The sequence below is a fragment of the Cygnus atratus genome, chromosome 3 (assembly GCF_013377495.2).
Source record: "Cygnus atratus isolate AKBS03 ecotype Queensland, Australia chromosome 3, CAtr_DNAZoo_HiC_assembly, whole genome shotgun sequence".
Classification (NCBI taxonomy): Eukaryota; Metazoa; Chordata; class Aves; order Anseriformes; family Anatidae; genus Cygnus; species Cygnus atratus.
The window spans coordinates 108877244-108903634 of NC_066364.1; the positions used below are offsets into that span (position 1 = coordinate 108877244).

The 26391-nt window shown below is 46.8% G+C and overlaps 1 protein-coding gene across 2 annotated transcripts in view; it reads left to right on the forward strand.

Annotated features, from left to right (window-relative positions):
* CHGB (chromogranin B) overlaps nucleotides 1–26391 on the forward strand; it is a 71475-nt gene that overhangs the window by 43623 nt on the left and 1461 nt on the right. The window contains exons 4-9 of one of the 2 annotated variants that reach the window (XM_050709470.1): nucleotides 7359–7542; nucleotides 17948–18078; nucleotides 19088–19131; nucleotides 20151–20244; nucleotides 22360–24137; nucleotides 25269–25834. In XM_050709470.1, the coding sequence (XP_050565427.1) occupies nucleotides 7359–7542; nucleotides 17948–18078; nucleotides 19088–19131; nucleotides 20151–20244; nucleotides 22360–24137; nucleotides 25269–25352 (2315 nt within the window). In that variant the 3' untranslated portion in view covers nucleotides 25353–25834. The remainder of the gene's footprint in view (nucleotides 1–7358; nucleotides 7543–17947; nucleotides 18079–19087; nucleotides 19132–20150; nucleotides 20245–22359; nucleotides 24138–25268; nucleotides 25835–26391) is intronic. The other variant, XM_050709471.1, reaches the window with a different exon arrangement.

The following is a 26391-nucleotide window of genomic DNA, read 5'->3' on the forward strand; positions in this document are numbered from 1 at the left end:
AGGAGGAAGTAGGTGAGTGGGTGCCTCGGGCTGAGCTTTTGGGCAGCAGCCCTGCTAGATGCTGGTCCTGCAGAGAGGGGAAGGAGGCAGCCCCACCATGGGGTGGCGAGGGCACCGTGCTGCCAGGCTCCTTCCCCTGCCTCTTTAAATGCAGTTTGGCCGTGCTTCTGGCCTGTTTCCCTCCCCAGCATCACCCCTCCACCAACCTCCAGTTCCTTTCTGTCTTTCGTGATGGTGCTAATGAGATCCCTGGAGGAGTTTTCGCTTTAAAATCAAACAGGTCTCTGTGAGCCCAAAGAGCCTGATGTCAGTCAGCAACAGAGCAACAAACCCACGCACAGCCACTTCAGGTCTCTCTCTGAGGCCTCCCATCTCCTAGCTCAGCTGCTTCTTTGCTACTTTACTCCATCTGCCAGGAAGACATGCCTTTGAGCTTGTTTTCCACCCTCTGGCATGTCCACTGAGGGGTGTTTTTTCGCGGTGCTGTAGCTCACTGACTGGTCAGGCCATCCGTTCTTCTCTGTGGACGTGTTCAAGGAAGCACAGAGAGCAAGAAGAAGGAATGTGCAGAAGGTGACAACGTTTGGTCAAAGGAACTGTTGCCACTTTTTTTGGCAGGGGTGCCGTACTTGTACGTGTGGTAGAGGGCACACAAAACATTGAAACAGGTCTCGAGCTGCTCCCCCAGCTGCTCAAGTTAATAGAGCTGGGGGAAAAAATGAGTTGAGCAGAGGATCTGGCGTGTGAGGGGATCCAGCATCAATTCTGTGGTAATAAATATCTCCTTCCAGCAAGTGCTGGTCTGTCAGAGTCTAGAGAATGGCATCCCACAGGCAAAGATTATGGAGAAAGGTAATACCGGCTGCTGCAGCACCAGATGCAGCTGGAAAAAAGCAAGTATGCTCTCGAGCGTGCTGTCGATGATTACAGTAACAGTACTGGCCTTTCCTTGCCAGCTCACGTTGCTTATCCAGCACCGATCTGTCCCAGCTACAAGGGCATCGACACTGATGGGTGTAGGCAGCTTTTGCTGAGGAGGTTCGGAGAGGAAGGTGTTTGGTGTGAATCAGATGTTGCTTATAATTTTGCCAGCGTTTCTGATGTACCACTTGGTCGGATGAGTGGCCACACAAAGCATTCCAACTGGAGTTTTAAGGGAAATAACCTCCCAGAAGGAGAGCTGGAGGAGTTCAAGACAGTGGACTGCATCTCAGCACCTTCGGTTGCTGGATTTGGTTTGGTGATGAATTGGTCTGTTTGGGATTAGCTCTGAAACCACCTGGTTTCTTGTTCAGAATTTTAAAAATAAGAAATAAAAATATGTCCAAGCCCACACAGTTTTAGTTGAGAAAGCTCAGAGCAAAATAGAAAGCTCCTGTTCTTTAGGAGAGCCCTGCTGCTACCCAGCAGGTATCTTGCAAAAAAAAACAGTTTTGATGGAACAGAGAAAAGCTGGCCCCAGATCAGCCCCTGAGCCAGACGTGGCCTTCCCCACTCAACAAATGTGAGGTACCCATCAGGACCCCACTCTCTGGGGCTGTGAGGGGTGCTCCCCCCCCCAGGGCCTGGACAAAAATGAGCTGCCACTTTTTGAGTTAGGTCTATAAAATGTTCAAGGGATATGGAGAGTTCTTCTGGAATAGCTATTCGTTGCTGATGGTTTTAAATAACTGCAAAATGAGGCAATCTCAGTTTGGAAGGTGGGTGTCTGTGCAGGGAGTGGGACCCCAGATTAACCATGGGGGCATTGAGCTGCTCCCCTAATCACTGGGTGCCAGAGGGGAGAGGAGGCATCCCCTGAGAGGTCGGGCTTCTGCTTCAGCTCCCCCAGGCTCTTGGGGCTGCACAGTCACTGCCTTCAACATCCCAGCTTCCTTATCAGAAACTTCTGGTGCAGCAAGAATCCTGGGATGCGTTTCTCTTCAGCCCTTTAGGAAATGAGATGCAAGTGATGACAAAACAGAACGGACGGTTGCCGAAAGAGCATGGAGAGAGAGAACCAGCAGAGGAGAGCATCAAACTCCCTGATTTTAAAGAGCGACGTAGGCAGAGCAGGCTGGATGCAGCTGAGATGTTGGGATGGTGACTCACAGCCACAAAGCCGGCTGGCGTCTCCGAGAAGATGTGGTAAGCTCTGTGCTGCTGAAACACACGGTCTTTTGGGAAGTTTGCGCTTCTCCCAGTCAGGAGCACCTGCAGCTCTGTGCAGCGCTCGCTGCCAGGTACAGTGTGCAGCTGATGCCAGTAAGGCTGCCAAAAATAGAGGTAGGTCTCACTCTGAGATGGAAGAAAGGGCAAAGGCAGAGCCCATTGGAATAAACATCTTGGGAGAAGGAAATAAATGTGATGCAGGTCTTGCTAGAGGAGAAGATTCCTTTTCTTAACTGTATCTGGTTTCTTCTCTGGAGTATGAGACTGGTTCCTGTGTCCACAGTGATTTGCACAGCAGGTAATTAAGAGGATTTGTTTTTAAGAGGAAGGGTGAAATACCTACAAGGGAAATGGATAGTTCAGGGATACCCAGGGGTTAACTCTCAGTTCAGCAGTTGATTTAGGTGGGTGATGATCTGATATCCTGGGCTGTGGTTTGGAAATAGTTGGCCACAGCAGCAAAGAAACCTCTGTACGTGGTTGGAAATGTTTGCAGTGCATCTTCTGAGCAACGAAGCACTTCCAGGTCACTGACTTCACAGACAGAGCACCCACACTGGGTACAAAGTGAAGGAGAGAAGAAACTGGAAGCCCCTGTGAGTAAAACTAGAAATGATATGCTTGGGGCTCCTTCCTAGAAAACTAGTGAAAGTTCATTTAAGTTCAGACAGGTGTAGCAGTTACATATAGAAGGGCCTTTAGCTCTGGTTATTTTTCAACCCTTCTGAGGTCAAAGACGGATCAACCCATGCTATTTATCCAAGCACCCAATGCTTTTGACATGATCTAACCCTCCTCCTGCCCCATCCGCATGTTTAGAAAAGGGTGAGAGCTCCCATGCAGATGTTTCTGCCCTTGAGGCTTGTCTGGTCCCAGTGGTCCTGTCCCGATTCTGCTGACCCTCACCAAAACGTCCCATGTTTTGTACAGCTCTTTCCAAGCTGTGAAACAACCTCTGGGGAATTGGTCACTTCGTTCAAAGGCTGCTTTCCCCTCTGCCTGGCTCGCACTTGGCTCAGTTTTGAAGCACCCTCAGTTTTGGTGCTCGGTGAAGCACAAATTGTCACCTTTGCCATGGCCCCTGTTGGTTTCTCTCCGTTTGCTTTGTTTCTGTAACCCACCCCATTGTTTTTTCTTTTTTTTTTTTTTCCTCTGCTGCATTATTTAAGGCAGGAAATAACCGCTTCCCCTTGAGGCGAGGAACCAGTTGATGCTGGACCTCTTTGTGCTCAAACATGCTCCACTACCATTAGCTCAGCAGGCAGCTGGGCTGCTTTGATTCTGCTTTCAAAAGCAGACTTAACCGTAAGCACTGAAGGTACAGCTCACAGGCAAAAAAAAATAAAAATGCACCCGAGGTTATATTCTCCTTGAAACTCCCCTCTCTGTTGTCTGTGCTGTGTGCGTGCTCTGGGCAGGACTGCTTGCAAGTTGCCCCATTTTTTGCAATAGGAAACATCCCTCTGAGTTGCTGACTTTCCCCTGCTCCAGAGCAAATGTGCTCTCAGTACCCCCCTGCCCTCCTGACAAACTGCAGGAGGGGATTTTCATGGTTTTCCCTAAATCGTGCTGCTGCAGCTCTGGCAGTTTGCACAGGTGGGAGAGCGGGGATCCTTGATTCCTATTACAAATCTTGCACGTGTGTAAATCCCATTCCTCTCCTCCTGTTCTGCAGTGACCCTGCCTGAACTTGGGAGGGTGCCCCCTCCACAGCCCCCTGTTCCTCCACCCATCTCCTCTCTCCATCTCCCAGCGTGAGCCTCTTACTCTGTGCCATCCCCAAGCTCCTCCCAAGAAGCCTGAGCTGCACGTGCACCCACTGACACCTCTGGTTGTCCCTGTAATGTGTGGAAGCTGCTTTGGTAAATTCATTTGGTGTCTTCCAATGCAGGACACATCCAAGGGATTTTTTTTTCCCTTCTGCTTGCTCAAGCTCAAGAACTTCAGGTGAAATGTGTAATTGAAATAAAGATCCATCCAAAGCCCACCCAGGCTCTCCTCAGGGGTGCTTGATGCGTTGGCTTGGGTTTTTACTGGCTGAACGGGGCCAGCATCCCTCGCTGGGGTGACTCATGCTGCTGCAGGCACAGATCCCCTTGCCCATGCGCACCAGCCACCTTGGGACTCATCTTTGGTCTGAGTCCGGCAGCCAGCGAGCGTTGCCTCTCTGTTCCCACAACAAGCCTTATATAAATGCCTGATCCAAATTATTTTGTCATCCTTGACGAATCCTCCTGCTGTTAAGTCATTCCCCACTTTCCTCCGCTCGGAGCTCCTCCAGGATGCTCAGTATCGATGGCCTTGCTGATGCCTACTCCGACAACTTTTATTTTCCCTCCCACGCAGCTTCTCGTGGGAGGCACTGATTCACACCAGCGACCTGCCTGATCCTGGAGCCGAGCGGCAGCTGGGGAGACATCAGGCAGGCGCTGGAGCAGATCCGCAGCGGGCATCAACGAGGGAGCTCCCCGCCAGTGAATGGAGCCAGGGCCATTTACACCCATCAGAGGATCTTTCCCCAGAAGTTTAAGGTGTTTTGGTATGCGTGGGTATATCGGGACATATGGTTTCTAAAATCAGCGTACAACAGGCAGTATACGTCGTATAGGGATGGATCTATTTCATTATTGAGTGTAGGTGACTCTGCATGGGGCATGTGTTTTCCCACAACACCAAAGTTCATTTTTAAAAATACCCTGTTCTGTAGGTTTTCCCTAATGACTATTTTTCCCCACACATCTATTAGCCAACACCAGATGCCAGCATTTCTTCCTTAAAAGTAAAAACTGGCACATAACGTGCAGAGCATGAAATGAAAAAGATGTGATTAAGACAGTAGCTGGAGCTAACCAAAGCCAGAAAACTCACGGCTGAAAGGTCAAACCTTTATTTAAATTGCTTTTGCAAGGGCCTATTTGTTTGCAGGTTCTGTGAATTAAAAGGGAAAGTCTTGCAACGAACGAACACCTGGCATGGAAAATCTCACCTCAGCTCCACTTGAACTAAGTTTTACTGGCAGTAGGAGGTTGGTTCTCGTAATGGGAGACGGCAGCCAACCTCAGGGCAGGTAACCCTATCCAGCGTTATCTCTAATGATTCCATTTCTGGGTGAGATGCGGTGCACGGGCAGGGGATGCTGCTAAATGGATGCTGGAATCAGCAGCTAAAAGCAGCCAGAGAAACTGGAACGATTGTGTGATTAGAAGTACTGAGGTGGGGATACGGCAGGGCTGCTTTCAGTGCTGTGCCCTGCAACACGTTTTCTGCGAGGCCTTCACAAATCTGTTTGTTCTGCAGTCCCCGCAGCTTGTTCTGGATAGCTGAGAGCTTCAAAGGAGGAGGAAGAGGACGGGATTTCCACCCACATCTTTGCCCGACAGCAATTCCCCTAAAAAGACTGCAATTAGATGTTGAGTTACAACGGGAGGTTGAGTAGTGTGAGGCAAGTACCGTGCAGAGCGATGAGAAGTGTGTGTACAGGCAAGGCTCTCGTCTGGGTTTTTGACTGCCTGACTGTTAATGCTGGTTGTCTGGCGTTCAGGAGTAAACTTGCTGGGTGTGAATTATTGAGAAAAGTCTTCTGGAATGAGGAAAAGCCAATTGTACACCTGTGGAGCGATAACAACACCAGCGTGTTTTGTAAAAAAAGCAAAGAGAAAAAGTAGTTTGCACAAGGGTACTCCTGATTTTTAAAAAGCAGTGCTAGAAAAGTTACCCTGGTTGCCAGTTTTTAAAATACTACAAATGTTTTGGGGAGGGAGGCTTCTCCAAGCCTCTGCCAGGGCAGATGGGCTCTTGGGGGCCCTGCTCTTTAGAGGCTGCAGCGCTGGCGGTGCTTGCAATCTCCCAGCCTTTAAGACATAGTGAATGGCACCTCTTCTGCAAAGGGGGGACCCACCAGGAGGATCTTCCTGAACAGGTGAACTCTCTGGAGTACACAGGTTGAATTTGCTGTGTGTGAGCTTAGACTGCGGCTAAGAGCTATCCTGAAGGCAGGGAGTCTTCCCAGAGATCAGGCTGGAAAACCCAGCTCTGTGCTGGAGAAGTCAGGGGCATCAGGCACCCTCGCCAGCCATGTCCTCCGAGCAGAAGCGATGCTGCTGATGTGATTAGGCCAAGCCAGCCCCGCTTGCAAGGCCCTGCAGAGCGCAGCACGTTGTGATAAGGATCTACCACGTGGCTGCCCTGTTTGGGCTGGGGGCGACAGAAGTTGGCTATTTCGGGCAGCAGTCCTGCGTGTTTGGGTGGTCTCAGGGTGTCCTCAGGGCAGCTCGGCCTGGATGGGACTGTCGTGCTGGCTGGGCAGCTCCTGGCAGTCCCAGCCTTGAACTGAGGTGTCCTTCTGATTTCTAGATCTTGTACGTTTGCCACACCTGACCCGTTTGAGCTGAAATATCCCTCCTGAGATGGCCGCCTGGTGTGGGTCTGCTTGGAGGAAGAAGCATACGGGAACTGTCTCTTCCCAAAGCCAGAGGCTGACACTTTGCGTGCTCGATGCACCTTGTGTGAGAGCCGGTGAGAGACTGCGAGCTATGGTTTGCTCTTCCCCATGTCCAGGGTAGTAGAGGTCTCTTTCAGGGTCACTTTTTCTGCTTATTCTGCTTGCACCACCGCTTCGCCCTCCAGGGTTACAAATGAATGCTGGGCCTTTCATCGGGGCTGGTGCCAGCACTTTATTTATTTATTCATTTTTGCTCCCAGAGTGTTTAAAATGCCTTCTGCTCCGCCTGTCACGCTTCACATGGAGTGGCTGGTCTGAGTCACCCCTGAGGGCTTCTCGTCTGAGTGTGGCCAGCACCAGCTGCCAGCAGAAAGGCTCAGTAAACTTCGGGGCATCACTAAAGGCTGTGACAACGGGACCAAGCCCAGCGGAGCAGGCATGGCCACCGACTGGAAGCCCAGCGGCAGTGGTGCCAGGGAGAATGTTCCATGCATGATTTTTTCAGGAGAAAAACCTGAGGACCAGATAACGTCCAATACAAGTGGCAGCAAAGGTGCCCAGGAGAGCTGGCAGCACCCCCTTCATGTGGGAGCCGAGCTGCCAGCTGATCAAGGTCACCTCTGCTAGGTGTGGAGAAGGACGCAGTGACAGGTTCCCATGTTATTCCCCCTGGGTAACAGGGGATGGCTCTTGGCAACTGCTGGTTTCCCCCTTGCGAGGACATTTAATCTTGAAAAGAGCTTTTTCTCTCCATATCCCCTGGCAGGATCTGTGTTGGCTCTACATCCCTGGCGAGGGGCCTGCAGTACTTCGCAATGGTTTTTGGCTGGAAAGCTGCAGAGGCAGACGTACGATGGTATTTTGAACATCAGCAAAGATCCCCGTTGCCTTCAGCCCAGTCCTGCCCGTAGGCTGCCAGTGCCAGCGGCAGTGAATCTCTGTTGCTCGCAGTAAGTGCTGCTCCTGGGAAACTGGTGCTTCTCCAAGGAACCTGGTGTCTGCTCTCTGGCAGCCACAAAGTCCTAAACCTCTCGTTGAGACCAGCTAGGCGGGTGGGATGGTGAGCGAGTGCCAGGCAGCGTGAAGGTGAGACACCAGGAGACATCATCTCCCTTTTGGAGGAGGGACCAAGTGGCAGCCCTGGTGTCAGGCCATGGGGTTGATGTCTGCGCTTGGAGCTGGTGTGCTGGTGCCAGCCGGCTTCTTGGTACAGAGGTGGCAAAGCCAGGAGTTTAGTGCCCATCTGTGCTTGAAGAGAAGGACCTAAGTTCATGTTGTTGGCAGGTGGACAGAAAAGAGAGACCTAAATGAATGCCTTCCCGAGATAAATAGAGCTAAGTCAGTCCTGTCCATCCCGCCAGCCAGTCACCCAGCACGTGTCCTGTTGGCCTGTCAGCCCTTGCACGGCTCCAGGCTGCGCCGTGCCCAGCCAAAACAGGTGGGATGAGAGGTTGGAATGGGGCACTGGAGCCGGTGGGTGGCCGTGCTGGGATGCAAGAGTGAGCTGGGAGCCCTAGGGGGAGAGAGCACAAAATCATTGAATTCCTGTGTTGTTAATTCTGTCCCTTGCAGAATAGCAGCTCTGCTGTGAGAAATTTTTATTATCCTTAAGAGGGTGCATTTGGGTTATAGCAGGGGTGGTGGGAAGATTTAGGTTGCATTTGGAAACCTTTGCTTTTTGGGAGCAGAGCTCGGAGCACTCCTCCCGTGAGGAGAAATGGTTGCTGTGTGGCTTGCAGAGCTACTCTACGTTTGGCTTTTTCCTGCTAATCATCCTCACTCCTAGCAGCTCGTTCCCACTGACTTTACAAATTATGAGGGCTGCTTTTCCAGAGGTGTAGGAATTGCTCTCCCAGCTGCCGTGCTGCAGTCGCAGGTAAGATGCTTTGTGAAATGTCAGGTCAGCGCTGAAATGCAGTTCCTCCACTTCCTCTGCCTCACTGTCAGAGTGAATTATCTGAAGTCCCTGGAGTTTTAATGGAGGAGACAAGAAAAAACTGGTGAGCAGAAAGTGTGGTGGTGTCCAGTGAGCGGGAAGCTCTGTGCAAGAAAGGCACATCCCCAGTAAGCCCTGCCTCGTCGGTGTGCTATTTTGCAGAGGAATTATAACTATCATTTGGTATCCTCTGGGAAATTGTCCATACATCGCAAATATAGGTAGTTATCTTCTTACCCAGGAGGGAGTGCCTGAAAACTCGTGTGTCTACAGCAAAGCCTAAAATGATAGGCCAGGGATGTGCTCTCTGGTCCTGGCTCTCAGTTGGTGTCATTTGAAGGCAGTCTCTGAAGTCATTGGAACTAGAAAAATTTACACTGACAGAGTATCTGCCAGGTACTTTCAGCTCCCAAGACTGCCTTTAAACTTAAGCCTCTTAAGCCTTTTTTTATAAGCACACAGCGTTTCACACAGAGAGCCTAAAAGTCTTAAAATCATGGTGTGCAAAGAAAAAAAGGATTTTCCAATGGGAAGAGATCTTAGCAAAGACTCCTCTTGGATTTTGTGGGCTTTGCACCCTCTTTCATAGGGTCTTTTTGCAGCTGGGTTTCTGCTTTTTGTACAAGTGGTGATTGGGAAGAAAAAGTGATTGAACGATTCTTTGGCAGTTCTTTTTGCTATGTGTGTGTTGTTGTCACAAACTAGATGTTTCAGCACTGTGCTTTTGGTCTGGAACTACATGCAAGGGCATAATAAGATTTTTCTAGTACATGCACAGTCAGCAATGAAAAGTTTCTTTTGAAATCGTTATAGTCTGTTGCAGGAATCTATATATTTTTATCTTACAAAAATGAAATTTACCTCTGTGAAATTTCCATGGCACTATCAACCACAGAACAATATTATTCTTACCAAACAGAACCCTTGCTGAGAGTCTAAGAGCTATAAATATTAAAAGAAAAAAAAAAGAATTAGTATGTAAGCCAGACTAGTGCCCCAGTCTGTAAATATTAAATGGAACATATGCAGTTGACAAAATGCAGGCAGAAACACTGAATGGGTCCGTTTCATTGCCTAAATGAAATTATTTGCAGTGCAAAGGCAACTGTAAAAGTCATTTTTCCTTAATGACGAGCAGCACTCAAAATACAAGGGCTTAAGTCAGCACTTGGGTCGCAGAAAGAAATTTCCATCCTGTTTTACAGGAGCTGCACAGACCCCAAACTTCTTCACCGAGGAGGTTACGAGTGTGGTTAATTGGATACCTAAAAAAAAGTGGATTTTTTTTGGCAGGGTTGTATAGGGGTGGGTTTTTTTGGGGGGTGTGCAGCTCCAGCGTGCCCAGGCCAGAGGGTGATGTGTCCCAAAGGGACTGCTCTCTGGGCATCGGCTGTCTGGAAGCTCCAGTCCTGCAGCGATGCCGAATATCCAAAAGGCAGGCTGGGGAGATGCACCGGCAGCTTTCAGGGGTGCTCTTGCTCATTGTCCAGGGCTCTTCGCCAGTGAGGATGGTTTTGGGTTCCTGTTACCTCCCTCCTTGCAGGGAAGGAGGTGACTGGAGCTGCGGATGTTGCTCCTGTTGTCACAAGGCAATTTCATTACAGCTGGGGCTTGGAGAAGCTTTAGTCATAGCGAAATTCATAAAGCCATGAGTAATCATTTAAGCCGTTTTTGAGCTCTGGTGGATTCAAACCTGCATTTTACCTTGATGATCAGTTAATCCAGAGTGGCAGGTTTTGACTGGCACTCCACTACATCACTTTCTGACAGCAAATCAAGGATCTATACCAAGGTGAGAAGTGGCACTGTGGATAAAACAAAGAGACCAGTGACTCAAAATCCCAGCAGTGCGCTGCTATTAGGCAAACTCAGACTTCCTCTTGTAGGAGGGTAAGAAACGTGTGTGTCATTTCAAGACCAAGGCAGTGTCTGTGCATATATTTTATTATCCCTTAACATCTGTGATGTATAATAGGCATGTTTTAAACCTTTTTTCAGAGGTTAAAAATCAAGAAGAGTTACCCTGAACTTTTAAGGTTCTCTTGCTTTAGAAGCAGAACTAAACTGCAGATTATTTAGATTTTCTTTGCAGAAAGTCTTTGAGACTAAAGCCTGGTGGTCATTTCCTGCAGTTGTTTCAGTACTGCCTAAGAGCACATGGCATGAAAAAGAAAACCACTGTGTTGAGGTACTGTATATAGAGAGGGAAAAATATATAGTTGCCCACACTAAAGAAATTACACATCTGTATCACACCAGGTCTCTTCACAGCTCCTCTATCTCTCAGCTAGAACAGTTTTCTGGGTGTCTCCTAGATGCCTTTGGCAAAGTCCATGCACTAAAGCCGCACGCAGTGATGGGCACGTTCACCTTCTATGGATACAGAGGAAAAACACCCCCAAAATATTTCAGTGGAAGCAAAAGATGTGCATTTTAGATTTAAATTGGAAGCTGGTCAGTGTGTAAATATAGACTTAAGTGCTTTCATATATGCATCAGTGCATTCTGGTAATTTGCATCCTATAGGCTCAGTTCTGCTACGATGGTGCATTTTTGAACGCTGTCAGGTTTTGGGTGATCCTCCAGCAGCTCGACAAGCAAGCTCCATTCATCAGCATCGCCATAGTGCCTGGTATGAGCTAAACAGTCTTTACTCAGTAAGAAGGAGGAGATCCGAGCATGGGCCTGTCTGCCACCTCTCACAGAGGCTGTGGCTGGAGGCGTGCAAAGATTTTTTTGTGTATACAGGCATATGCAACCCTGAAGTGTTGTCCTTTTTGCTTTGCCAGGCCCCCTCTCTGGACAGAGTGCAGATGAAATCTAGCAGAGAACTGGCCTGTTCCCCCTCCAGTGGATGTGCCTGATGGATTTTAACTCCTCTGAAGCCCGTTACTGTACAAAAAGGGAGATGAGTCAGGCACCTGATCCTGCTTTGCCGTAGAGCTAAGATGGTAATTGAATTCCTGGGGCATGGTTCAACTACATGTTACACCAGCTCTAAGCCACTCTAACAGTTGGTGTTAGTGAGTTATGGGTAAATACATTCATGGTAATGCATAACGGCAGCGAAGGCTCAGCATTACCCGTTACGTTGCAATTGGCATTGCATAAACATGGACCTCTGAAAGGATTTTCACTGCCATTAATGAAGCTGAATGGATGAAGTCCCTCGAGGTGCTGGCTTTTCAGATTTGATTGGTGTTGTTTTCCAGATCCGTCCCCTTAGCACGTTCTGAATGAAAGAGATGAGTTTGTTCATGAAATGGGTTGCAGGATTTTCATTCCATGAAAACTAATTGGCATCCAAGAATGAAGATAATCCTGCTAGCACATCTAATTAGAGGAGAAAAATCCCCATATTCCCCAAGCAGTTTCCTCTAAGTTTAGAAGGAGCTCAGACATGAAAATTTGCATGTCATCTTTTGAAGTTCTAGCTTCTAGGATGAGCCAAATGTATATTTTTTAAAGCATTTGTATTTGAGAGAATCCAGCAGGATAAATACTGTTTATTCATAGAGCAATAGATTGTCACAACGTTATGAGGCATGTATATCATTGCAATGAAAGTTCTGACACGTCTGAGAAGGGAAGTTGGGGTGTGCCATTCACAACCGATTGAGTGAAATGTGCCGCCTGCTGTAATCCTGACTTAATGTAGTCGCTTTTCTTTTCTGATCTGAGGGGAAGCTTATGCCAGCCGATACCTGACTGTAAAAGTCCACGTGAAGTGACATTGTTTTGAAAATACGAGCTGAGTTAATTAACTGTGGGCAAGGTGCTTGGATTCTCGGTGATTGTCCAGCACTGGCAGAAATGTTCGTGGGATCATGTTTTGAAATGCTACCCCTGGACACTGAAGATGGAATTAGATGGACTCCATCCTGTAGTCTTTGTGATCCTGTTGCAGTCATCTTCTGTGATCTCCTTGTAACCTCGACTCTAATCAAATCTGAAGGCACTGACATTTGCCTCCTGTAGATCCTGGGGTGACTGATGGCAGAACATGACCTAGCAGTGCTTTAACATCTTTTCTCATCAACCACAAATATAGGACTTCTTACTTCTTCAGGATCAGCCCACACAGTGCTGAGGTGAGGGAGTGTTTCAGAGAAATCCTGCGAGTCCAAATATAAATAAACCTACCAGCATAGAGAAAACAGCCGTGAAGCTCCAGTGATTGCGGCTGCAGTGCAAGGGATGGATTAGAAGCCATGTGAGCCAGGGGTGCAGGATTTTTTAATCTCAGATGCCTCTTTTGCAGCAAGGAGGTTTCTGTAGTGGTTGTTGTACTGGCTATCAACAGGATTTGCGTGAAACAGGTACTTACTATGAATACCTCGTAGGTACTAAAATAGCTGGCTATTTTTATTCAGTGTCTTTGTATTGCTTGCCCATTTTGACCGTCATGTCCATGATAAGTGCTGTTTATATGCCTGAGGAAGCGGAGAATGCTTAAATGGAAAATATTTCACCTAAAATTCTTTATCATGAGCAGATGAGGAGTTTGAGGCCAGGGTGAATCCTCAGGCAAGTGGGGACATGATGGGGGCCTTGGAGCCAGTGAAACTCTTCACAGTCTTCTGAATTGCGCTCTCAGCTTCCTAGAGTCAAGGCTGGTGATGTCCGAAGAGTTATCTGCCTGTTGATATGGGTCTTCTGATGGTTGTACAGGAACAGCATGAAGTAGGGTGAGGATGACGAAGTGTGGAAAGTATTGCAGTGTTGTTTTGCTTTTCAAGGTGGCCGGGTTCTGTTATTTTGCAGAAATTGTGATGTGAATGGAAGGTGAAGGAGGTATCTGGCACTACCTCCCAGAGCTGAAGGCTGTCTTTTGAAATAAGCTTAAAATGCAGCCATTTCTTGGCTTTCTTTATGCACATATGAAGCTGCAGATGAGTTTCACTGGTGCACTGTGTCCTTCTGCCCTGCTTTATATGTTTGAAAGATACAGTTATAGCAGCTGACATTGCTAATATACAATATAATAAATCAATTACAGAGATACCTGCCATTTTCATGTGTAGATTCTTTGTTTTCCATGATTGCTGGCAATTAGAGGGCCACCTGCTTACCACCAAGTACAAGCAAAAAAGAGCAATCAAAGAATACAACTAAATCGGAGATGGCCATCTAGGAGTTAATGGAAGGACAAACAAAACAAATCCTCGTCTTACAATGCCTTTGTCTGTCTCTGAAGGAGCAGTGGGGAGTGTTCAGACTTGCTCTGTGGAGAACTCATCATAGTTTGTCATTTACACCTCCCAGTCCATCGAGGACTAATTGGGACAGTTAGGGGCTGCTTCAGAAAATGATGTAAAACTTCATTTCGGTAGGTTTGTTCACGGTCCCTGGAGCATCACCAGAATAAACGTGAGGTTTGCGTGTGGCGATGGATGCTAAGAGCAGTGATTTCCCCAGTAAAACGCTTGAGGAACACTGCGTGTCATTCACCCGCCAGACGACGGAAGCACGGGGATCACTTTCCAGTAATTCTCCGGTTCTGGGTTTGCTGTGCACAGCGGGAGCAGCGACTTGGATGGCAGGGACCGAAACCTTGCAGGAAAAAAAAAAAAAGGATGCCGCAGCACCCGAAAAGGCTTCGATCAGGGCTGGATATGGAAATGCAGCGATGCCGGGGTGGTGTGGGGGGGAGATGACTGCACCTCCTCCCTACCCTGCTGCCTGTAGGTAGGCGTTCAGCATCTTCTGAGAAGGGGAAAGACCTAGGGATGATGCTGCATCCTCTGAGCAGGGAGGAAGGGGCAGGGGACATTGCTCTTTTTTTTTCGGAGGGTGGGCGAAAAGAGAGGCTTGCTGGAGGGGGGGGGAGCGAGGAGGCAGAGAGCTGCGGTAGTTACAAAGGAAGAAAAACTTCCCCCGTGCTGTCGGGGAGCTTTCCCCGGGCTGGGGGCACCGAGGGGTGCCTGTGGGGCTCCCTCAGCTCCTCTGTGGGGAAGAGGGCAACGGGCGGCAGCAGCGGCGGCGGCGCCTCCCCCGCCGGCCCCGGGGGCTCGGAGTGACGCAGGCTCCCGGCGGGGCCCCCCGCCCGTCTCCTCCGCCCCCGCTCCCCCCTTTAAATAGCGGCGGAGCCGCCGCTCCGAGCCGAGCCGAGGGGAGCGGAGCGGAGGGGAGCGGAGCCATGGGGCCGCTGGCGCTGCTCGGCCTCCTGGGGGCCGCCGCCCTGGCAGGTGAGCGGGGGGGGGGGCGTGGGCGCGGCCGGCGCCTGAGGGGAGGGCGGCGGTTGGGGCCGTTGGGCGCCCTCAGGGACGGCCGCCGCCCGGAGGTGAGGGAGAGGCGGATCGAAAGCCCCGCCACCGGTTGGGTGGCTCGTTTAAATTTTTATTCCGATTTTTATTTCAATTTTTAATTATTTTTTTTATATATTGTAATTTCTTTAGTTTTTATTTTTATTATTATATTTTTCTTCTTCCGGCGTTTTTCTGGGGAGAATAACGGTGTTTTGGCCATTCTGCCCCCCCCCCCTTTCTCCCTTCTGAAGCCGGTGGGGTGACGCCATCGGTGGCGGCGTGACGTCATGCCCGTCCATCCCGCGTCACCGCGGGGTGGCTGTAGCTCAGGGGTCACCCCTCGGGCCACCACCCCCGAGGCAGGGGGTTAGGGAGGCGAAGCAGCCGGTGTCACAGGTCCCCAGCGGTGAAACTTTCCCATTTGGGTTTGAGGAAGGCTTGGGCGGTAGCACCGAAGAGAGGGAAGCACATAGGGTGCTCCCCGTCACGGAGCATTCACCTCACTGACAGGAACCACGCTGCCCCTCACGCTGCCTGTCCCCCCCATTCCCCTCAGCACCATCAGGGATCCCCCGCAGAGCCCTCGTAGTCACTGCTGTGGATAGCTGAAAAATGAACCTCTTCCTTCTCACTCTGTGGATGCGGCTGGGCTTCGTTTGTTTTTTTTTTATCTCCCCCTGTACACCAAGGCTGTTTCCTTCCACAGACTTTTATTCAAGCGGTACCGCTAGATTTTTGCCAGCTAGTTGTTATATTGTGAGAGGATTTTAAAGTAGCAGGTCTCCAGCTTTAATTAACAATTTTTATGTTTGTGTACAGCAGAAGTATTAAAACTAAACTGAGAAGTTAAAATTAAAGACAGTAGGATGAGGCAATCGCTTGGCTTTATAGCCTTTTATGCATAATTCATCATTTGTTGAAAGTCAGTGTAATTTTGCATTGAATAGTTCAGCTGTATGTGTATTGGAAGTTCTTAGGGTGGAAAGCCTGTTGGGACTTGTGCAAAAACACATCCAAGTCACAGCAGACCCTCAAGGGTCTTTATAGTAGTAAATAATCTCAGGGGAGAATGGAAGACGGCAAGAGATCCCAGTTCACAGAAGCTTGCCAGACTTATTCCACAGACCCAATGGGAACTTCTTACCAAATATTTTTTCATGTTTATGCCATCAGACTGGACAGACACCTTTTTGAGTCCCTTTTGGCTGTCTTGCCCAATCACATGTCATCCAGGATCAATGAACTAAGGAGTTTGGATCTGGGAATCAGTGAAACGTTAACTTTGGGAACTTTCTGGAGCTCCTTCGTCAAATCAATATGCCAAAGTTTATGATCTTTCCTCGGAAAGGTTTTTGCTGAAATTTTGAGGACCAATGACACTACACTGGGTCATTGGCATTAATGAAAAAATTTTAATGGGAGGATCTAAATGGGGACCACCAAAAGGTCTGTCCCAGTCTTGGAGATGCAAGCAAAAGCCACATGAATTTGTCCTGGGTTACTATTTTCAAAGTTGTACGGAGTCTGCATTTCTCATTCTCTGTAGTGATCTTCATCTCATCTCTTTTGCAAAATGAAATGGGCTGACTTAAACTGCCTGGGCAGATTTGGTTCCGGAGGGGGTAGCACACCCAGAGCTGTCTTTTCCTTTGTGGGTATGTGGTCTGATTCTTCAGTATGGACAAGGCAAGGTTTTCCTTCTTGGCATATGCCCTGACTTTATTTCTGCTGCGAAACCCTGCAGTGGTGCCATCTGCTGCATCCCCGCTTGCCCAACAGCTCTGAGGGTGGGTGCTCTGCCGCCCGGCAGTGTTGGGGCGATGGCTTCGCCCTGCAGATCACCCTGAGCACATGGAGGGGATGGCAGAGATGCGGGACACCAAGAGGTGCTGGCCAGCCAGCTGCAGCTGGCAGGAGGCTCCGAGGGAGCTCTCGCCATCTGGCACGGGTGTAAGGTAGGGATGCTGGCTCGCCACGGGCTACCCATCTCAGCTCTGGCACAGCAACCGCCTCAGTGCGTTATTCCAGGCTCTGGGATAGATTGGATACTCATTTTGTCCCTCCGGGCAGGCTAACTTGACATATGTCCAATATTGTCTGTTTCTTCTGACGTTATGATAGCCAGATGCTTCCTCTTTGTGTGTGCATATCAACTCTCATCATTAAACGAGCGCTTGCTTAGTGGTCATTCATCTATGTGTAAATCTATCTGTCTCTCTCCTGAAGAGACAAGAGCTTTGGAATGACAGGGCAAAGGCAGTCAGCACAGCCTGACTTTATACTCACACACCACTGATGTAGCACTTCAGAGGCAACCTGAAGGTGGCATCTCAAGTAGTGAAATGTTCAGAAGGTTGTCTGTTCAGCTTTGCCACACCAACTGGATGCACCTCGCAGGAGATGTGGTGTGGCATGACCGCTGCAAAGGACACGGTCAGGTGTTTGTCCTTGTGCCTGTCCTGATTTCTCACGGGCTGGATGACAGGAGGAACCATGTCAAGGAGAGGCAGTGCAGCAGGTCATCCCCGCTGCTTGCCATAAGAGCAGCGTTTCTAGCCCTTACGGGATTGGGAGAATGTCTTTTTAGTGGATAACACTTTTTTTTTTGTTGTTTTAGTAGAAGGGACTTTGCTGCCAGTCTTCTGCCCCCGCATGTGCGTACATCCTTACTCTTCGTGCTCAGATGCGGGCAGGTTGGACTGCAACGGCGTCAGCACTGTGTAGCGTGGTAGTTATTTGCATAACTAGGTTAGTAAATAAAGTAACCCAAAGCCTGTCTTGTTCAGCACTGATTGCTGCTAACGGTGGGAGAGAGTGTTGGCTCTGCATAGCACCATCTTCCTCACGCACCACCAGGCATTCTGGGGAGGTGGCTTGGTAGGCATGCAGTGCTATTTTAGGGTAATCCTTTCTGAGCTACCCTGCTGCGGGTTCCCTTCTCTGCAGTTGTATATGCAGAAGAGAGTAGAGCGCTGGAGGAGCACACTCCTACGTTTGTGTTTTGAGGGAGCAAAAATAGAAGACAGTGGGAATATCAAGAGAGTTATTAGTGTTCATATACTACACATGGAGCCAATGCTCAAGGAGATGTCTGCTTCCTCTGCAGATGGAAAAGAAGAGAGGTTTTTTTGCTTTCTGTAGTCTAAGGTTACACACTCCTTTGCTTTGCAGGAAATTTCCAGGGGACACCGTCAGTTTTCCTGATGCTGTAAGGCAAATTGGCTCCTATCGTCTCCATAATGTTTGTGTTCATCAGTACAGAAGATCTCTTGCTGTCCCACCCAAGCTGTATTGTAGACAAGGTGACCTTTGAATTTAAAACTATCCTGACCTCTGTAAGAACTTCAGAACTGCCCCCAAGCTGTACGTTTATGCATGGTGATTCTGCTCAACATAGTAAGGCTGTGAAGCAGCGGTACAATAACCCTTGCTTTGACATGCTCCTGTGTGGCTGGCAGACTTGCTGAACTTCACTTCTGCAAATTTTGAGGTGGATGAGAATTGAGGAGGTTTATTAACGCTCAGCAGCTGAGTTCCTTAACCAGCTGGAGACACAATGCAGCAGTGATGGCAAAAATAAAGCAGCATGAAGGTTTCATGTGCAGCAGCTCCTTTCCAAAAGCAAATTCCTTGGACCAGCAGTAGAGCTGGTGCCACGAGGTGTCCTCATGATAGAGAGAAGTTGTACCACTTTCTTCTAGAATTGTTTTTTCCACAGCAATTTGACTTTTTGCTCATTTCTTGGGCTGATAATGGACCACTTTGAGAATGGAAAAATCCGTATCCCTTCTGGCTCTGTCCTCCCTCCAGCAGCTCCCTCCTCTCCAGGTGAGACAGGATTTCTCTGTAGGGTCAGGACAGTAGTTGGTTTTCACCTCTGAAGTGGTCTCCTGCTGGGGAGGTGGTCATGGGGCACTTGAGCCTCTTGTGGAAGGTAAAAGAGTTCTCGGAGTGAAAACAGACCTTGTTTGTTTCTTCTTCTTTCACCACCAAACAGGTACATCTACATGAAGACCCAGATTGCTGTCAAGCTCCATTCTTAGAATTTGAGTGTTGCTTTCTGTTCTTTTTTTGCTGTATATTATTTTTGTGCTGGAAATGTCAACATGTCTCTTGAGTTGGGTTGAAGCTTTTCAATGCTTTTCCATTCTGAGGAAGAAAAGATATAATGCAAAATGCACCTGATTTTCTTATCTTACCAACCCAAAACTCAAGCAGCCTCATCAGACTAATTTGACTGAGGTCTTCTGTCAGTGATGTTTATGGGGCTGCTAGGATTAATGAGTCTGCAATAATTTATTTTTCTTCCAGGTGTCAGCGCAGTTCCAGTGGAAAAAGACCATATGGAGGAAATGGTGAGTAGCTATACGTCAAATCAAATTTCAGACAATATCAGTCACATGCTTTCCAGTGTTCTGGCTCCTGTTTTGTTTTTAAACTCCTAAGATAATGCTTTTTTTAATTTTCCTAAGGGTAAACTCTTAAGAGATCGTTGGTGATGTGGAACACAGAGTCCCCTTAGCTGTCAGAAGACAACTACATGCACTTCAGTGCATTTGATGAAAATGGAAGCTGGCTTCTGGTGTCAGAAACTCTACATTTTGCCTGAAAAATGATCTGAAATATTACTTGATAGTACATATAATCAGACAGTAGAAAGTGAGGAGGCAAATTTGAGGAAAAGTGAAATAGTGGGCGATATCTGCAGTTGCTAAATATGTGATCTTTTGTGCAGTACTTCTGCTTGTGTAGATGAGCTGTTTTGGTGTGCTGTTAGGATTAGAGGTGGTTGTACCACCTTCCTAAAACAACGTCCTCTGCTTCCAGTTGAATGCAAAGTACTAAAAGAAGCAGTGTTTTAAAGCACACACACATGAAAGAATACTTGAAATTCTTAGAGTAAGCTCCTGAAGTACTTTGTGGAGCATGTCACTTACAGAGGCATTTTTTGGTTTATTCACAATCCAAGCAATACCTTCGCTTGGTCCTCGTTTGGGCAGATTGTACAGGATGTTCCTCATATTTTGGATGTATTGTGGAGGTGTTTTTTTTGTTGGGTTGCCACATGTTGTTTGACTCTCCTTTGTACTGAATATGATGTTTAATATTTAAAAACATACAAAAGGAGCCTGTTACCTGTGCAAACAAAAGAGGAGAACAAAAAGAGTCAATGACTATTCTCTTACTGCTATGGGAGTGAGGAGCTGAGCACGTCTTACCCAAATGCACGGTTCTGCTAGAGCTGGGGGTTGCCCAAAACCCATAAATGCTAACCATGAACTCTAACCCTAAAGTAGCTTCCTTGCTTACTGGGCCAGAAGCAGGATTTCCATTTTCACCATGAGATTTTTTTTCCCAATTTTGTTTCTTCTAGGTAACACGGTGCATAGTGGAAGTTCTGTCCAATGCTCTCTCTAAGCTAAATGCACCACCAATTAATCCTGAATGTAAAGAAATCCTCAAAAAGAGTAAGTACAACCTTATATGAAATTGTGAAAGGAACTTGGTAGATACAGTTCTTAATTTTATAAACCAATATTCTCATTTTCAGGATAGATTCATTATTTTAATTCCATGCATATAAGAATAATGTCTTGGAAGTTAAATGCTTTGTGCTGTTAATCACGTGCCACTCTTTTTGTCATCTTCTGTAAGCTCATCATCTAAATTTAAGCCACAGAATTGTCATAAGTGCCAAATGTAAGTAATATCAATAGTGATCTTTTTCCCTCCCTGAATCTTAAAGCTGATCCTGCAATGGCCATTGGGTGATTCATTTTTATTTCTAAGACTAGCCTGGAGTGACATGGGTGAGTTAGAAATATTCTCAAAAAATACAGGTTTCAGCATTAGACCCTCTTGTTGGTAACTTTGAGAAAATAAACTTTCAGATGGATTCTTTCTTGGGTTGGAGGTAGTAAACTGTTACTTCAGCCCATGTCAATCTATGTCTCCTAATTTCAGGGTCAAAATTCCTATTTCCTTCGGTTTAGTCTGTCTGGTTCAAAGAGCAAGCAGTCTTACCTGGTAACTCAGTGATTCAGGGATTCTTGGCTGACGTGTGTGGCTCTCCACTTCAGCAGCCTGTAGAGTATGAGAGAAGCAGACAAGCTCCCATCTGGCCTGGGAGGTCAAAAAATGCGGCTGGGTTTGGAGCAGGTGCTGAATGCATCCCAGCATGTCCAAACTGGCTTCAGCTCACCTCCTCTTACATCAGCAAGGCTCCTGCATGCAGTGACAACTGAATTTGTGCCCAGCTCAGGAGAGGGACTCTCACTCAGGCTGTAAGCAGCCCAGAAATGATTAAGTTTGTCATGCTGATTCCAGAGGTCTGGTAACGCGTGCTGAAAACTCCCTTTGGGAGTCCTCATTTCTGATGAGCTCATGCCCACAGCTGCCTCGATGTTGAGGTACAAGGCTGTTTGCATGCTTGATTTCAGTCTGTAGTGAAGTGCGGTTAAGTCTGACACGGTGCCAAATTGCAAAATGCACATATTTCTTTTCTGCCCAGTGTATATTTATTTGATTGCAAAACAATAAAAAGGCTCTTCAACTTACCTGCCAGCAAGAAGCAATAATGAAACCCATCTGTCTGCTGCTTGTTTATAGAGGAAATAACGTGTGGCCCTTACACAGTCATCAGAAGAAGGTGGTTTCCAAGCTTTAGGAATACATCTATTGGCATCTAACACAGCCCGAAGTTTCTAGTTGATGCTGAATGCCATCGTGCATCAAGCTTCGTTTATGATGGTGTTAGTTTCAGATCAACCTGTCTATTTGTCATCTTCTGGTAAACAAAAATTCACTTACTGGCTGGAGAGAATAAGAATCATATTTTTGCCATTACGCAGCTCTTCTCCAAGAATATCAGATAATGAGAAGCCTTTCAGAAAGAGCAAGCTATTTTTAAATCTGTGAAGCTGTTTGAAAATTTTTAGGATTTGTGACCTATTTCTGATGTTACTCAGGCACAAGTGAAGCAGAAATACCTTCACAGAAATGTGCTGTTACTGATGAGGTCAGTCAGCCTTTCATTTAGCATTTTGAAAATAGTGGAAGGTACGTGATTTGATTAAATGTAACGATTGCAAATTAACAGGTTTCTTTCATTTTTGTGCAATCAACTTAGAAAGTTTTATATTTGCTAAAAGCATATTTTTACTATTCCTCAGATATTCCTCAGTAGCTTGAAATAGATGGCTGTCCTTTTTGTCAGTGAACTTATATTGTAGCTAAGGACTGACATTCAAAAAACGGAACGCAATTCCAGATCCCATTGAGTTTTAATGGGAATAAAAGTTAATTTAATCAATGCTAAAAATGCTATCATGAATAAACAAAAAAGCCAAAGAGTAAAGATGATTCTGGAAATTTTAATGGAATTTTTAAAGTGCCTAATTAAATGGTATTTAATGCTTTTCCAGGCAAACATACAAGATTAATGAAAATAACAAATTTTAAAGACAGAAGTGAAAAAATTAGTTATGTCTATATCAGTTCTGGAAGCCAGTTATCTATTTAAACTGATGCAGCATGTCAATGGAGAGTTAGATAACTTCATTAGGCTGCTTTTGTTTTTGTAGGTGGTAAAAATGACAGAGAGAGAAGTGAAGAGAAACAACTTGAAGCAAGGCATTTGAAAGACCCAGCAGAGGTGGAAAAACATCTTGCTGGGGGTGTGGAGAAGGAGCAAAGTCAGGTAGAAGATGACTCTAGAAAGCACATGAAAGGAAGTGATGAAGGGAAAGTTGTTCCCGAGGAAGGTAAGAGCAAGGAAGAGGAGGGACACCACATACCTGTTAATGAAGAGAGACTTCATACAGAAGAAAAGAAACACTATCAGGAAATCAGAAGAGAGGAGGAGAACAGCTACCACAGTGAAGAAGAAAGCAAAGAGAGCAAGCATCATGACGGAGAGGTAGACCGTGCTGTTCTCAACAAGAAGTCCAACTCGGCAGACATGGGTACAGAGGAGTTCCCCGAAGGGAATGACCAACGCCCCGTGGGCCACTGGCATTCGGAGGAGGGAATGCAGAGCCCTTACAAAAGAATTCACGGTGGTGAAGAGGGAGAGGCAGAGGAAGAAAGAAGTGAAAAATACCACCATGAGTCTAAGGTACGTGATTTCGCCCATCAGCAAGAGCATGAAGAATCTGATGAGAGTGAAGAAGCAGAGGAGGAAAAGCAACCTTACAAACCAAAACATTCCCATGGAAAGCACGGAATGGATGACTCCTCTGAAGAGAAGAGAGGCCACGGTGGTGAGAAAGAGGAACTAGCTGAGGAATCAAATGCAGAGGAGACTCGTCTCTGGGACAGAAGGAACCACCGTCAGAAACACCACCGTGAAGAATCTGAGCAGCAGCGTGAGGAGAAGAGTGGTTATCGTGGGAGGCACGGGTCTGAAGAGGTAGAGGAAAAGAGGCATGCAGGCCAGGGAAGTGCAGAGTACAGAGAGAGGTGGCAGCAGAGTGAAGAGAGCAGCGAAGAAGAAAGTAAGAGGCATCATCACGGTGAAGAAAGTGATGAGAAATGGCGCGAGGAGAAGAGGCACCATGATGGATCGCATGAGGCAAGGAGACACCATTCTGAGGGAAGGACGTATCGTGGAGGTGAAAGTGAGGAAGAGCTAGACAGGTATCACAGCGGTGGCAGCAAGGAGAGGCAGCATCGTGCTGGAGGCAGATACCGCTTGTGGGACAATGAAGATGAAGAGATACAGAAAGCGTACGCTCAGGAGCGCAGAGGGCAGGCCAGAACACATTACAGCACTGAGGACAGTGTAGAGCAGCAGCGCTACCCTGGCAACAGTGAGGAGGAGGAGGAGGAAGTAGAAAAGAAGCATTACAGCAGTGATCAGATGGAAAATGAAGAGGAGAATATGGAGGAAGGAAGATACGGCGAGGGGGAAGAGTACAGAAGCCATCTCCCTGCAGAGAACAACAAGAGAACCGCAGCATCCTACAGCTCTTTATACCCACTGCTGTGGTGGAAGAGCCGGCACTTTGAGAAAAGGAATAGTGCAGGAGAGCGGCTGCTGGAGAGTAAAGAGGAGAGCAGGCCCACCCTGAACGAGAAGAACCTTTTCCCTGATTACACTGACTATGACTGGTGGGAAAAAAAGCAGCTTCTAAGTGCTCTGAACCACGGACGCTCCGAGAAGAGGAACCTTGGCAAAATGAACAGATATGATATGAAAAGGCAATACAACAAGATGGATCAACTTGCACAACTCCTGAATTACAGGAAGAAATCAGCTGAGTTCCCAGAGTTGTACAGCTCTGGAGAAGACATGAAAAAACGTCACATAGTCAGGAATGACAAAGGAGCTCTGAGCCAGAGGCCTCTGACAGAAGAGGAGGTATGTGTACAGGTGTTTCTCTGAAGAGCCAGGGGAAATAAATTTTTATGTGCACGTTTCTGAATCCATTCCTAAGACAGCTGGTAAGCTGTGACTGGAAAAAACACAAAGACGATTAAATCATATTAAAAGCCAGATCTACAGTGATTTAAAAATTTTGCTGTCTTTGAATGAATTTAGTGGAGCCTACCCCAGGGCATGGTGTATAAACTGAAGAGGAGGTGTATCCTGCAGCAAGACAGGGAGATGGAGGAAATTCTTCCTCTTTGGGCTTTACCTCTCCCTCTAGGGTCTTACAGATTAATAAACCAAAGACGCCCATTCCAGCGGGAGCAGAGAGGTAATAATTAGCAAGCACCAGCTGGTCTGTTGGGTTGTTTAAATCATGCGGGTGGAAAGTAGGTTGTGCTTTGGAAGAGATTAAACTATCCATTAACTTGATGTCCTAATTTCAGAGCAGAACCGGGCTAGCACTTGCATGCATGATTTGTGCATGCAGTTCCCATGTACATGAACCCTTTTCTTGTTGGACCTCCTGTTCTGCTTCAGTGTTCATGAAAACTGAGTCTGCGCCCATCAGCTAGGTGTTTGTCTTGTATCTCGCTGTTTCTGTTGCACAAAACTAAGCTGGACTGGAAGCAGTGGAGGTTTGATTGGAATTTATCGAGAGGTGTAACAGTGTTTGCAAGTTAGCATAATAAACAAGGATTGACTGCATAACTTTTTCCCCTAGCATCTAGCAGCTTGGAAGAGTTCCTTTTTCTGCACACTGCGCTTGCTGTGCGTCATAAGCCAGAAGCACTGTGAGCAAAAGGTTGCAGTCTCCTAAGGGACCTTCACCTGGGCAGAAATGAATTCATGCTGCTAGGAGCAGGAACTGTGAGACAGCAGGAAGTCACTACGAGCTAATGCTGTTCTATAGCTAAAAAGATCAAGCTGTACAGCTCTCAGAATGAGTATTTTGATAATTTCTCTAACACTAATTCTGATAAAAGCAGAAAGTTGCACAGATCTCTGAAGTATGTGCCGCACTGCTGTTCGCTTCCCCACCCCAGAAGCTGCCCAGGGACCAAAAAGTAGCAGATGTCCCTGAATTGATTGAAGTGTAAAATGCCCTTTATGTTTTCACAGGAAAAAGAACTGGAAAACCTGGCTGCTATGGATTTGGAGATGCAGAAAATAGCGGAGACATTGAATGACAACAGAAGAGGCTGAAGATGATCTGCTTTGGTGTTTCAAAGCTAGGTGTAGCTTCACTCACAATACCTGTATTTTGTGGTAAATTCATGGCCACTGGATTGTTTGCCCTAAAAACAGGAAATACTATTTACTGTCCACTATAGTGTAGTGATTTATACAGCTGAAAATGTCTTTAATTTGCTATTATGCTATTGAAATCTGAATAGCATGAATTTTAATATTATAACCTTTCATGCGAGGCAGATATTTTTAATACGCTTGTGAAAATAATTGTGTTAGTGTTCTTCAGAAATATATGTCTGAGTTTGAAATAATAAAAAACATTGATCTTGGAGCAAACTTTCTCCTTGCTTATTTGAATGATTGGGTTATTTCAAAGTAAGCTGTATCAGATTAACAGGTTGTGCACGAAATGTTGACTCGTTCACCATTATTTTTTTAAAGTTACAAGGAGCCTGTCTATGCCTTTTATTTGCCACTTAGGAGAAGCACAACAGGTAAGAAAGATGTTAATGATTAATTTGCTTTAGTAACTCGGAAACGTCCTGTGAATTACTTAGTTCTGGAAATTAATCATTAAAGAAGCAAGGAGGTTGCAACACCAAATAGCTGATTGTTAATTTGGAAAGTATGTGGTGCTTTGGAATCCTTGCATTATGTAGTAACTGGTTTCTGCCATTCATTCAGACGAAGTAGTTCCATAAATTTAATCGCCCAGTGAACGTGCTTTGCTGCCATTCTTTTTGTCTAGTGCAGACAAGCAGGTAGTGGTGACAGTGTTGCGGAGCCTCTGTGCTACATAAGAGCAGTGCTAATTTTGCCAAAAGCGCGTTTCTCAGCAGCTAGTGAGCTGAGGGCAGGATGGGTTCTGTGTAATAAACAGTACGATGCCTTATGGAGAATAATAAGCGGCCTGTGAAAGGAGCCAGTTGGTAATCTTGTGACATTATGAAGCAGTAAAAGAAACAATCCCATAATTAGTTTCAATTACCCCAAATATCTGGGGTTCAATTAAATTCAGCTTCTCCAAATGTGTTTTTTCAGCGGTCTTTCT